General features: G+C 39.2%; 1 protein-coding gene across 2 annotated transcripts; it reads right to left on the reverse strand.

The window, feature by feature from the left end:
- Nucleotides 1–82: 82 nt before the first annotated feature.
- On the reverse strand, nucleotides 83–12,835 carry rpgrip1 (RPGR interacting protein 1). Of its 2 annotated transcripts, none has more exons than XM_088426119.1 (31): nucleotides 12,704–12,835; nucleotides 12,478–12,583; nucleotides 12,357–12,410; nucleotides 12,174–12,291; nucleotides 11,903–12,108; nucleotides 11,725–11,830; nucleotides 11,528–11,662; nucleotides 10,670–10,775; nucleotides 10,579–10,602; nucleotides 10,365–10,511; nucleotides 10,217–10,290; nucleotides 9,931–10,142; nucleotides 8,834–8,919; nucleotides 8,713–8,763; nucleotides 8,460–8,633; nucleotides 6,793–6,910; nucleotides 6,558–6,721; nucleotides 6,148–6,487; nucleotides 5,078–5,238; nucleotides 4,771–5,003; nucleotides 4,568–4,683; nucleotides 3,403–3,569; nucleotides 3,272–3,322; nucleotides 3,081–3,190; nucleotides 2,642–2,687; nucleotides 2,486–2,564; nucleotides 2,343–2,404; nucleotides 1,429–1,618; nucleotides 1,204–1,288; nucleotides 999–1,126; nucleotides 83–912 (listed from the first exon to the last, which is right to left on the reverse strand). In XM_088426119.1, the coding sequence occupies exons 2-31, from the start codon at nucleotides 12,566–12,568 to the stop codon at nucleotides 689–691; spliced, it is 3,858 nt and encodes a 1,285-aa protein (XP_088282245.1). In that variant the 5' UTR covers nucleotides 12,569–12,583; nucleotides 12,704–12,835; the 3' UTR covers nucleotides 83–688. The 2 variants fall into 2 exon arrangements, with proteins under 2 accessions (XP_088282245.1, XP_088282237.1); XM_088426111.1 differs by having other exon boundaries at nucleotides 2,642–2,708.
- Between the last annotated feature and the right edge of the window lie 452 nt (nucleotides 12,836–13,287).

Below are 13,287 nucleotides of genomic sequence, written 5' to 3' on the forward strand. Positions count from 1 at the left end.
TGACAGTCTTATGGCTATTTGTTTCAGAAAACGACACGGGTATGCTTGTGTTACTAATATGTTTACAAAACACAAAAAATACTTTAAGGATAATATGTTATTTATTTATATTTAGAAATAACAGATTTCCACAGTTGTTTAAACCCTACTTTTTTACAAGTAATCAAATCAAAACATTCCCGAACAGAGGAAATTCTACTTTAAAAAAAAAAAAAGCCACGCACATAATCACTAGTTTACACTTTTTAATGTAACTTTCATGTAACTTTCAGTATTAAAGGAATTGCGTGTAAGATTTAGACCGTTTTTCATGACGGCCAGCAGGAGATCCTGCAGGTGCTGCATTTTACCATTGTCCTAAACTATAACAAACATGGCCGCCTCCGGGGAAGTGCCACCCCTCATGTAATATAATTTAATGATAACTATACCTACGATTATATTTACAACATACTTTGGGTCATTAAGAACACATTCATTTGCAAGTTTTTGAAATTTACAATCATGTAAATTAATTTCTTTTTAATGAAAAACGATCTAAATCTTACACACTGTCCCTTTAATAGAAAAACGACCAATTATTCGACAAATATTCAATGCCATTCAGTCATATTCACAGTGCACTAAAGAAATATTAATCAAAATTGCACACAGGGTGACATAATTTTTTATCAGTCACATTTTTTTTCTAGAAGTCACTGTCATCATCTTCTATGACTTTAATGTGATCTTTCCCGGTCTGCTTCTCTTCCTCCTCCTCCTCTTCCTCCTCATCATCATCTTCATTTTCACTGTCTTCCTCAGATGCCTCTGGCTGGTAAAACTCTTTGTAAATACCACTCAGGGCTTTCGCAGCCTCCAGTGACACTTTTAAGAATCCAATCACCTCCTGCTCTTCATCCACACGCACAACTGGAGAAAACAAACAAACAAAAAAAACATTGAGGTTTATCTGCTTCATCAGTTCAGTGAGAACTCCCGCTAAGAAAACGCCTTACTGTCAATCTGACGTTCAATGACATCATTTCCTGTCAGCAGCAGCTCCTGCAGATCTAGAAAAGCATAGCCGACATCTGCGCATTCTTCGTCGTCGTTCATTGGTTCGCTGACAACGGTGAATTTTAACCTGCGCAAACACCAAAATTCATGCAAAGAACTACACAAGGAAAACTATCAGTTTTCGAACAAGGACAGATACCATACCAGCGCCTGTTGGGGTCACTGCCCTCCAACATGGTGTACAAATACCGTCTGAGTGGAGCCGACAGCGATCCATCCACATAGATGACTTGCAGAACAAGAGCGGGTTTTAACGATCAGTCAAAAGCAAACATTTATATAAAAAATAAGTATTATATATAACATATGTAATAATAGCATATATTGTTATATACAAATTGCCACAGTCTTTTTTTCAACTTCCGTCACCTCGTGTGAAGTTGTAGTGAATCTCCTCGCCCGCTGTGGGCTTGCGGAGGGACACGGGTGTCTCTGTGGTCTCCATGGGGACGCCCAGCAGCCTGTATTCCACGTAGACGCGTTGCACCGAGTTGTCCAGCGCCACGTGCGAAGAAGGTTCAAAGGTCAAGGACAAGATTTCCACTCTCAGTTTGTTTCCCTGAAGAGAGGGGAACAGGTTTTTAGGCCTGATGCCGGATGATTTTTGGAAGGAAAAAATTGAAATTACCAAATAATCTAGCGGTTCTCAAATGGAGCAACGAGTACCTTTGAGCGGACATCAATGTTTTCAACGATCAATTATCATGGTGCCTCTAAATATAGTTAATATCTATAAAAATTGTATGACTAAAATGTTACATATTTTTTACCATTAACACAAGAAAAAGTGATATCAATAAACTTTGAAAAACATAACTACCATTTAGCAGTGTTTATACAGGTTGTAGGTTAGTCGAAAACAGAAAAAAATACTCAGTGCATCAACGTGCCTGAAATGAAAAAAAAAAGTGAATTCTTGTTTTATTGCAATTACACGTGGCAAAAACAAAGGATCCTCGGGTCATTCAGGACCCCCCCAAGGGGGCCCACCCCACTATTTATGAATGACTGCCGTACACAAGCGCTCCAGTACATGAGATTTTAAACAGCAGATTTTTCTTTTCAAATGAAAAGCAAATTAAATGGAACATGAAGCAACATATTGCTAAGTTTTGTTATACTGTAGCTACTCCTTTGCAAAAAAAGGCATACCTGGATTATTGTGTGTTTTATACAGAGCTTAATATAAAAGCATAATTGGTCAATTTAATCACCAACGAATCAGCTTTTCCGACTTTTGCATAAGATGCTAATAAAATAGGTTTTAAATAGATTTATTTTACCTTTCTTTTCTTTGGTTTGGATGGCATGATGAGCAGGTCACTCGTTGAGGTATGGGAAGACTCTTAAGGTTAAAAAAAAAAATAATAAAAAAATCCACAAGTCTGTTGATTGACATCAAAGCAGTAAAGGCTGTTCGTACCACCTTCACTCATATCGTCCTTTTTATCTTCTTCCAACTCCTCCACTTCATCCACTGACACCACATCCAATGATGGAATATTCTGAAATAAATAAATACATAAATAAATCCGATACTCGCCATGATTATATTTGATGATATTTGTCTGTGAGTTCCTACCAGAGTAGCACCCTCACTAGCAGAGCTTTTACTCAGCGGTGGCTCCCTGGAAGAGTTTCCCGAAGATCTTAAGTAGCGAGTTGTGTTAATATTCAAGATCTATGCATTTCTAATTTCTAGAGGAGCATTTTACATGTTTTTTCTGGTTATCGGTTACTTGACTGCCGTCACCTCCTTGCCTGTTGAAAGGCATCTCAGAATGCTATGCTCAACTCTGTGCAAGCGATTAATTCATTCATATCAAATTTAAAAATGTAAAATACCACATTTCTCTAAATACTAAATAGAAATTTTGGCCTGTACAATGAATGAAGGACAAAATCCACTGTTCCATGGTGCTTTGTCATTTGTAGAATGTGTTTCTCATTCAGTGGTCCTTCAGCAAAACTGAGTACCGACGGACTGCCCACCTCTGCTAATTTCTGTAGATATAACTTACTTTGTCATTTGTGAATCAGAAGACACAATATGAGGTCCTTTGTTGCGTGTGCCAGGTGATATCTCATCAGATCGTTTGGTACTGACTGGTTTTATACAATCAGGTCCAGCCTATCAACAGAGAGCATTGAGACCGTGAGCATTAGCCAGCTAGCATACCCTGATGTTATGTTTCTCAAACGTCACACAAACCTTTGTCTTCCTCTGTCTTGTTTTGGGTTCCCCTGACCCTAGTTGCTGCGTCTGGTGGGTAAACGAGTAAAAACATGGGCGAATCACAACCATTTTTTTCAAGTCAGTGGAGGAAAGAAAACGAAGAATACCTTGACTCTCGGTTTGGCTACGGGCCTCTGTGAGTCCTGCGCTTTTTCTCGCCTCCACTCAAAGCTTCCCGTGGCCGCCGCTGGCAGCTGAAAGGGGTATTTCCATTTTATCAGGACCCCGACTGTGCCCCGAGGACCCCCGGCTGGATCGCGTAGCACATAGTCGCCTGCAGAAGAAGAAGACTTTATTGCTGATTCCCATGTTTGGCAGAATAAAATTGCGATAATGAATTCATTGGCTAATTAATTACAAAGAATTGTTACTTGTATAAAATACATTTTTTGTCACATTAATCCTTGCAACAATGAAGCCCACGGCCTCCGCATGGCTTCTACCGTGCAGCCCATTTTAATTAATTTGCTCTTAATTTGAACAGTAAACACACATGGCCACCATATTCAATTGGCGCACTAACCTTAGCATGTTTTAAATTTTAGACATTTACTTTGAAATTGTTATCACAATTATAAAAAAAAGGTCACCAGTACACAATTTAGCAGTTTACTTACAATTTACTTATTTTTTTTCAATTAATTTTTTCAGAGTTTGAAAAGAGAACATTACCATTCCTGTTACAACAATAAAGCGCAAAAAATTAGATTTGAATATACCTGTAGAAGGTGTTTAAAAATCTCACATAAAGTGCCTTCACATACCCCCATGGGTACTTGTAGTCCTATTTGAGATCTGCTGGTTTAAAAAGTAAGATTACTGCTAATTGTCGGCTTCTATCTCAAGATTCAAAAGTTTTATTGCCGTGTGCGTAGCAACATTACACAATAAACTTCTTATTGTGTTCACTTACCCGAGCAGACTTACATTCCACAATATTGAGCAAATAATAAAGTAGGCAATAAAAAAAAAACAATAATAGGGCAATCAGGGCAGTCATAATTAAGCTAATAAATGAATAGACTCACATTCTGAACATATTATAGAGCATAGGATGATAATGCGAAATATCATGTAGTGCAAAACATTATGTACTTAGCAGCTTTCCTGCACAGTGCAGGATTTGTAAGGTGCATGTGTACATGCGGTAAACTGACTGGTGATGAGGCAGATTAGAGCATGTACAACGTCGCTTGTATCTCAAAGCATGACTGTATAATGAGAATCAATTTGAATTTTCAAATAATTTGTCTGCTTTACAAGTGAACACACCTGTGACCTCCTTGCCGGTAGCTAGCGCTCTCAGTGGGATGGGTGTTTTAGCCAAGTAGACTGGTGGGATTTGCTCATCGCTATCATCAAACACATACACCCAAAGACTGCTCGACCTGTGCAAATGAATGAAAGTATGTTTTTACACTTTGCCAAAAAGAAAAAAAGAATCTTGTGTCTCAAATGCCCTTCTCACAACATACCGCAGGTAGCGCAACACGTCTGCAGTGACTGCAAGTGGGTAGCTGGCGGTGTCATGGAAGACTGGGTCTGTAGTGCCCGGGATCGTTTTGGACACGTGCGGCTGCAGGTCGTAAAGCCTGTAGGTCAAGTATGCATCAGGAAGTAACCCTGGCCATCGCCCTTTGAGGCCTTTGCAGCGGTCCAGCAGCACTAGCAGCTCGTTGGGGATCCCGCCGCCATAGTCGTACAACTCCTGTTGTGGACAGAAAATGGCGAGTCAGGAATAAGATTTTTGTTCTTCTAGTCAAGGTAAATGCTGTCGTTGACCTCGTGGCCGATTTCTTGCCAGCCCAGAGTGATGTGAGCAGGTATTGTCTGCGTTGCCGTGATCCCATCGCCGTCCCTCGCCGCCATGTCCTCCGTGGGCTCTGCAGGTGGGAATAAGCGTGCCCAGAAATCCACGACACCGACTAGATCCCCCTCGGAGCCTTGAGGAGAAACAGTAATATTATTTTTGCGTCATATCATTCCCTTTAAATTTGCATTGTTTCCCAGTTGCTTCTGAAAAATTACAATGGAAACTTTCCAGTTTGGAACATTGTGTTAAAGAAAATTCCATTGAGCAAAATACCGTGCAAGGGTTGAAACAAAGAGGCTGTGTAATAAAGTAAACTAGAAATCTGAAACGACAGTTTGACTTTCTTTTTTTATATAGATGCACAATGAAGAAATTCGGTTCAAATGAACCCTGAAAATGAAAAAGAGAGATAGAGGGATACAGAAAGCGAATGAGATAGATAGATAGATAGATAGATAGATAGATAGATAGATAGATAGATAGATAGATAGATAGATAGATAGATAGATAGATAGATAGATAGATAGATAGATAGATAGATAGATAGATAGATAGATAGATAGATAGATAATTGTTTCAGTAAGATGTGGTATCTTTTTAAAAACATCTACATTTTTTATTTATTTGTATTTATATTCTTTTTCAATTTTCCTTTTTTTAAGGAATACATATCTACTAATTTTCAGCAATAAAATGTTAATATGTTGCCTAAAATCAATTTGGTAACTCCAAAAAAATGACAAAACAGGTAAGCAATCATCATTTAGGGCAGATTCAACACAAAACATTTTTTTTTCTTAATAGCGCATTTTGCCACATGCTGTTCACTGAAAATGACATCACATGTGATCAGCTAACAACAACCAAACCTAGAAAACCGATGAGCCGTGATTGGCATTGAACTTTTAAAGATATTGATTGTAAATGGAAAATAATGAAGTTATGATCTAAATTTCAGACAAAAAAATGAACCTTTTCACTGCCATAAATTGCTAAATAAGTAACATATCCTTTTAGCGATATCAACCTTGTTCTGTACCTGCGATGTTGACACGGCCATTTGTGCGCTCCCCTCTCCTCTCCATGGCCGCCATGAGGGACAAGTGGCCTCTTCCTTGCGTCACAAAGCGGACCCCTCCTATTGCCTGGTGGAGCTCCACGCTGACCCGTGCGCCCTGCACTCGCAGCCTGGACACATCTCGGGCCGTCAAAGCGTAATGGGAGGTGAAACCATAATTAGGCTGGCTTCCAGTGACCAACGGTGTGGAGTGCACTTCGAAATCCAAAAGGCTGTAAGTGCAGAAGGTCACCAAGTCTTCAGATAGGTCTGCTTGAAGGTTCTCCATATTTCGAAGGCCGCCTGGTGTAAAAGTGGCAGACTGAAGCAAAGACTGCAGATTAGAGAACACACTTCTCCCATTTAGCAGCAAAACTTTAAGTATATTTTACCTTTATGTGGAGTTCCAACAAGGACTCTCCGAGCCTGAGAGGAGCACACGAAGTGTCATCCTCAAAGGTCTGGACTACTTTCTGGTCATATGCTAGCCCCATGTACTGTATTGGAATGTTCCTTTTCTGATTCCTGGTATTGTATGCGGCGGCTTTCAACTGGGCTTCAGAACACAAACAGTGATTTTTCCTTTCCATGAAATAGTTTGAACATGACATCCTGGATGTTTCCTACCTTGTAAAGTGTTAATCTGAAGAGCTCTTTTGGATAAAACTTTATCTTTCTCCGCCATTGTCATCCTCACTTGCTTCCTCTCCACCTCCAGCCTTTCCTTGACTGTGTTTAACTCTCCCTTAAGGTACAAAGTAGAAACATTTTTGGCTTAAAAGACGTTGGCGGCAAGTGTTGTGACTTCACGCACCCTGAAAACATCAATCCATCCATTTTCTGTAGCTTGGGTCAAAAATAAACCAATTACGGATCAAATAAAGGACCAGCGTAATATTTGAGTCAATTTGACCAATACTTCTTGGTCACTGTACACAAAACAACTAAATCTTTGAAATTATCTGATACCAAACAAACAAAAAATTGAGAAAGTTGGGTCAAAAAGACCCAAGAATTTGGTCTGACCGTTTTTGTCCCACAATTGAATTCTTTTTTAGAATGTGATAAGCTTTGATACGATACGGTTCATGAAGGAAATCTTTGAGATAGAAAAACATAACTGATCACTGATAAAATTAGAACGGGAGAGTCCAAAACTTTTCCTCTGAGGACCGCAGACAGAAATAGAAAGATGCAAAGGACATATTATTTGTTTCATTATTTTAACATATTAAACAGATAAAACACAATCAAGCAAACAATTACGCTGTGTATACGTATATGAAATATAAAACTGCTACTTCAATGCTTTCTGTGAATGGCGATATGGATTTTTTAAACATTGTAATGCTGCCTATCATCATTGTTTTGTTGTTGTTGTTCATTTTTAAATAGCCTTGCAGGCCATGTTAAAATATGGATGACGATCTGAAAATCACCCAACGCTCTAATTTAAGTGGAAAACAGGTAAAACTATTGGGAAAGAATGGAAAAACAATCAAACTGTGTATGATGTAAAACTAGTTTATGAACAATGAATGCTGTCATGCTTTTATTTTGCAGATGCAATCGATGATGTATGATCATGACAAGTGTTCCCTCATTTATCAATGAGATTATGTTAAAAAAAAATCCCCGCAGCAAAATTTGGTTTTTGCATTCGCTACGTTATTTACTATCCATCCAGTGTTTTTTTTTAATTAATTTACCGTATTTTCCACACTATAAAGCACACCTAAAAGCTTCTTTTTTTTTTTTTTAAAGCTGACGGTATAATCGTGTGCTTTATATAACGATCATATCATGTGCTGACTTCATTAGCATTCCCTTGAGCACAGCTCCATCTAGTGGATACATAACAGAATGCAAATGAGGCTCCAGCCACCACTGAAGCTTTGAGTTCATGTAGCTTTGATTCCATATATAATTTGGTGTGCCTTATAGATGAGTTAAAACAAAAAATAGGCCATTCATTGAAGGTGCGCCTTATAATCCGGTGCGCATTATAGTGCAGAAAATATGGTAATACAGTGTTTTTCCATTCATATTTTCTATTATGTTTTAAGGCTGTAAAGCCTATCGCTACTGCTCTGTTCTCAGGCAAATATGCACACTTTTAGTAAAGTATGAACACTCCCAACGTTCAAACCTTGAAACCTCAAAAATGCATCAAAAACGCATTGTGAAAAAGTGAAGCACATTAAAGTGAGGGAACATTGCAATAACCGATCACAAAAAGCAAAATATCTGATCCTTGTAAAGTCAATTAACTGATAATAAGCAAAGAATCTCACCTGAAGATCTTTACTGATGCGGTGCTCTAGCAAAAGGAGACTCCTGGTTTTCTGCAACTCCAGCACGGTCTCGGCGTGTAACGCTTGGAAATTGTTCAGCTCGGGGTCCTCCTTCGCGCTGTCGCGTCCGATGAAAGGTAAACCCTCCCTGCTTTCCTGCTGCATCCGAAAGGCCTGCCCCATGGGTGAAGACAAGAAAGATTCTGTACAGGTTCAGCATTTTCAGAAAATTTCATTTTCTTTGCTTCCGCACCTTGATCTGCATAAGTGTTTCGCTGAGTTCTTCATCACTCATGTCAAACTCCTTGAAAAGAGGGCAAATCATTTCAAAGAGGGCAAAAGTGGTCTGTTACCTGTCATCTTTCTTAATTAACCTTGGTAACCGAGTCCAGTCTTTTCTGTAGGCAGGATATCTCTTCTTTGTACTGAAGAATTTCCTCCTCCAGATGTTTTAGTTTGGCTAAACAAAAACAAAATTGCTCTCGATTAAAAAGTGGGTTTCCATATTGTCCATTATTTATAGTTTACTTATGATAATTTCCACACTATAAGGCGCATTGGATTATAAGGCACATCTTCAATGAATGGCTTATTTTAAAACTGTTTTTATATATATGAGGCGTATCGAATTATAAGATGCATAGAATAGAAGCTACACATAACTAGGAACATTTAACAATCATTAGATTATCTGGTTTACAGTGGAATGGGACATTACATTCTTTTTTGAACCGCTTGTGCTACACGAGTATTTTTGGACCGCAAACTTGTTTATTTGTGCAGCGAACATGACAATGTAGAGTGCTGGACAACAATTTTTGAAGATTTTTAATGGCCATTATGTCTTTTTAAAGTGGCATGGACACTCTGCACTGAAAGGTCAGTCATGTCAAGTCATGTTTTGTTTTAAATTTTAATTAAGTTGGATAACCTAGTGAACACAAAATGTGTTTTTTGAACTTATGTTTCCTGAAACATTTACCATATTTTCCGCTCTGTAAGGCACACTGGATTATAAGGCGCACCCTCAATTAATGACATAATTTCAAACTTTTTCAATCACAATATAGTAATACTCAAAGTAATAACAATAATAACTCAAATAATAACTCTAATCTCTCAATAGCATAATAACTGAATGTCAATATGACCAACCTTGTTCAATAGTAAACACACAAAAGAAACAGGTAAATCTTACTTTATCACTTCATTCCCCACCTACCAATCCCAATCTCAATATTGATCCATATGTAAGGCGCACCTGATTATAAGGCGCACCATCAGCTTTTTTAAAAAAATAGGCTTTTAGGTGCGCCTTATAGTGTGGAAAATACGGTAATTAACTCAAAAATTATCTTTAAAGGATTTATGCCATTTTGTTTTTTATTTACAATCTCGAGTACTCCCTGGAGTTCCTCCAAGTACCCCCAGGGGTACCCCCATTTGAGAAGCACTGTACTAATAGACCTACCATTGTGTTGCCCCTCGAGCGTCTCCTTCTCTTGTCTGAGCTTCTCCGCCTCTGATTGCAGCCTGCCTTTCTCCTCCCTCTCGGTTTGCAGCGTTCCTGCAAGGATCTGGATGTCCATCCGGCGTACGTCGTCCTCCGGCTCCTCCTTCTGCACGGTGACCTTTCTTTCTTTGTCCAAGTTGCTTTCATGGCTTTTGTAAGTAGATAAAGTACTACAGAAGGGGAAAAAACACTTACTGTAAGTGTATAAGGCAGTCTAAACCACTGAATATATTTGTGGTCTTACCTCTCAAGCAGGGAATCATAGTTTTCCTTGATTCGATCCTTCTCTCCTTCTAGGTCTGCTAGACGCTCTTGGAGCTGGAAAAGAAACAATCTGATTGTTGAAGAGCTCCCCCGATATGAATCCTGCACAGTTTTTGGTGACCTCCGACCTTATCTATGTTCTGCAGAGATAGGCCGGCAGTCGTTAACTCGGCCTCCAGCGTCAGTGCTCTGTGCCGCTCCTGTTTCAGATGCTCGCTCAGTTCTTCCACTTTCTCCAGAAGAAGAGTCTGACTTTCCCGCAGGGACTTCTGACTCTGGGAAGGGAATTCTTCAATAATGAATAGGAATTGTCATTGTGATGTACTAAATGTGTGTGTTTACCTCCTCCAGCTGTTTCTCATAGGCCTGCAAAGAAATAACATAATTATGTACTGAACAGACATACCTAAAGTTGTGGTCTATATCATGGCACCTGTTGCAGATCAGCAATCTTTTCCTGCGTTGCCCTCAAGTTGGCACTCTTCTCAGAAAGCTGCTTCTGTAGAGAGATGACGTCCACATTCTCCCTGATGCTCACCCTGAGCACAAAGAATAGAAAAGAATACTCTTAGGACTGTTGGATGATGTGGATTTTCTGTCATTCAGGTCATGGTACATTTTTTTTAACCAAACTTAATTGCCTTGACATGCATCAACTTCCACATAAATCATCTGATTCACATCATTCTCATTTCATGATATTCGGAAAATTCACACCTTGCATGCTATTATTTATCTATTTCTAAAAACTCACACTTTTCAACAAACTCAATAGAGTATTTTCCAGTAAAAACTTACCATTTTTTTCCCAATGTGACAATATAACAGATTCACACTGTTCTCATTTGAAGTTCAAAACACACAGCCCAACATTTTTACAAATAAAATTCCCTATTCAAGCCCAATATCACATTCAATAGAAGTTTCACATTTCTCCCTTTTGAAATACAAATCATTCAGCACATGCAATTCACCTTGGTAACATCAGTTTTCTCAACTACTTGTCTTCATGAGGGACATGGACGTGCTGGAGCCTATCTGAGTTGTCTTCAGGCAGTAAGTGGATAACAACGCCCTGAATTGTTTGCCAGCCAATCACAAAAGTGTATTAGAACTGAGTGTGTAGGAGATGAAACTTTACTACATCTTTTTTCTTCATTTGCAATTCCTCTATTGATTTGTAGACCTGTAATCCAAAGGGCTTCCTCAGTTCTAATCTTTTTAGATGTGAAATTATCAGTCTCCATTCAACTTTTGTAAAATCTTGGAGCGACGTTGATTCCGTCATCACCTGTGCCTTTCCGCCTGTTGCCTCTTCATCTCTTTCACGGTTCCCTCCATCTCTTTCTCTTTTTCTCGAAGCGTGTCCCGGAGCGTCCGCGCAGTCAGCTCCAGCTCCATCACCCTCATCTGTTCGCTCACACTACTGGAAACGAGAGTGGGAATTAATGGTTGGAAATGATTTGTCTTCATTTATTTGCCACTTACAATTTATCCAGGTCTCCTCTGGTGTCTTCCATTGGGGGGCAATAGCGAGGAGGTGCTGTGTGGGCCGCCCTCGTAAAACCCCCATCGACTTCTGTACCTTTTGAACCTGGGGACAAGAAGGAAGAAGGATTTTGACTCCGCCCAGATTGGAGCTCCTCAAAACAGAAGGACAGCACACCTTTGCTGAACTTGTGTGGCGTGCGACCCCCCAGGTCCAAAATGTGCTGCTTGGCCAGGCTGAGTTTGTTGTGTAAAATCATTTTCTGGCTCTCCAGTGTGGCCACGCGTTTTTCTAGGTCCTGCAGGGTGTCCTCCATTTCCTTCTCCTTTCCACCGCCAGACCCGGTCCCAGGCTGACGGAGACGCATCAGTCGGGTGGACATCCTTTGAGGACATATTAAATTAGATTTTGTTTAAGATTTTTTTTTCTGTGCTGTTTTAGTGTCCACCTGCGCATCTTCTGCTCCTGTACTCTGGCATGCTTTCTCAGCACAACATTTTCTTCTTGCATATTGAGACAAAGATCTTCTAGTTGCTCCCTGGGGAGGCGGAATAGCCGTTGAGGATCTGGAAGGACGAGAATACTCAGTAAAAGTTTGACAAAAAAAAAAGAAACCACGATGTGGTCTTACCTTTTGTAATCATGATCTGATGCTTCTTCCATGGCTTCACATCACAAATGGCGTCTGCATCAGACAACACGTGTTTATTAATGCAACGATGGCATTTTACAGTGGACAAAATGTAGCAAACCTGGGAGAGTGGGCATGAGTCCTCCTCTCATCAGACCCACGTCTCTTACTGGGAGGTCCCCTGCAGTCTCGTCCACCATGGGTGACATCATGCTATCATAAAGTACCTGGGAAAAAAAATACATATATATATATATATATATATATATATATATATATATATATATATATATATATATATATATATATATATATATATATATATACATATATGAGAACTAATTTACCTTGTTTTGCCAACAATTCCAAGATATCTGCACATACTGCTTGTACAATGTGAGTTTTAATCCATCTTCATCCTGCTCCCAAAGTAAACCTGAGGACCACTTCACAGCTCCATCTGCTTCCGTGGGTAATCCTGCCTGCGGACTAATCTGATTACAAGGCGTGCTCCTGGGTCAGTTTTGTGGCACAAAGCCAGACACTTTTCCAGGCACGCCGTTCTGGGATCTGTGTTCAAAGTGAGACTTGTTGCAGGAGGGAGGAGCAAACAGGTTGCTTTGGAAGTAATCACATATATAACAGCAATTGGATGTTTAATAGAAAAATATATACAGTACAGAGATCAAATCCAACATAAACTACATTAGAAGTTGTGTATTACATAGGTACAGAGCATATACTTATACTTAGCATATGCTTATACTTATATAATAGCAATTTTTGCTGGTGGTGATACTTGTAAGTGAAACAAGTTAAAAATAATGGGAGTACAAATATCAAAATGAATCAATGGATTGACAACTATTCGAATTTTAAATGAATCAACAACTACAGTACATTAATTATCAAGTAATACTGACTTATCGTT

Source organism: Hippichthys cyanospilos, chromosome 1 (genome assembly GCF_059441005.1).
Source record: "Hippichthys cyanospilos isolate Australia breed blue-spotted pipefish chromosome 1, RoL_Hcya_1.0, whole genome shotgun sequence".
NCBI lineage: Eukaryota > Metazoa > Chordata > Actinopteri > Syngnathiformes > Syngnathidae > Hippichthys > Hippichthys cyanospilos.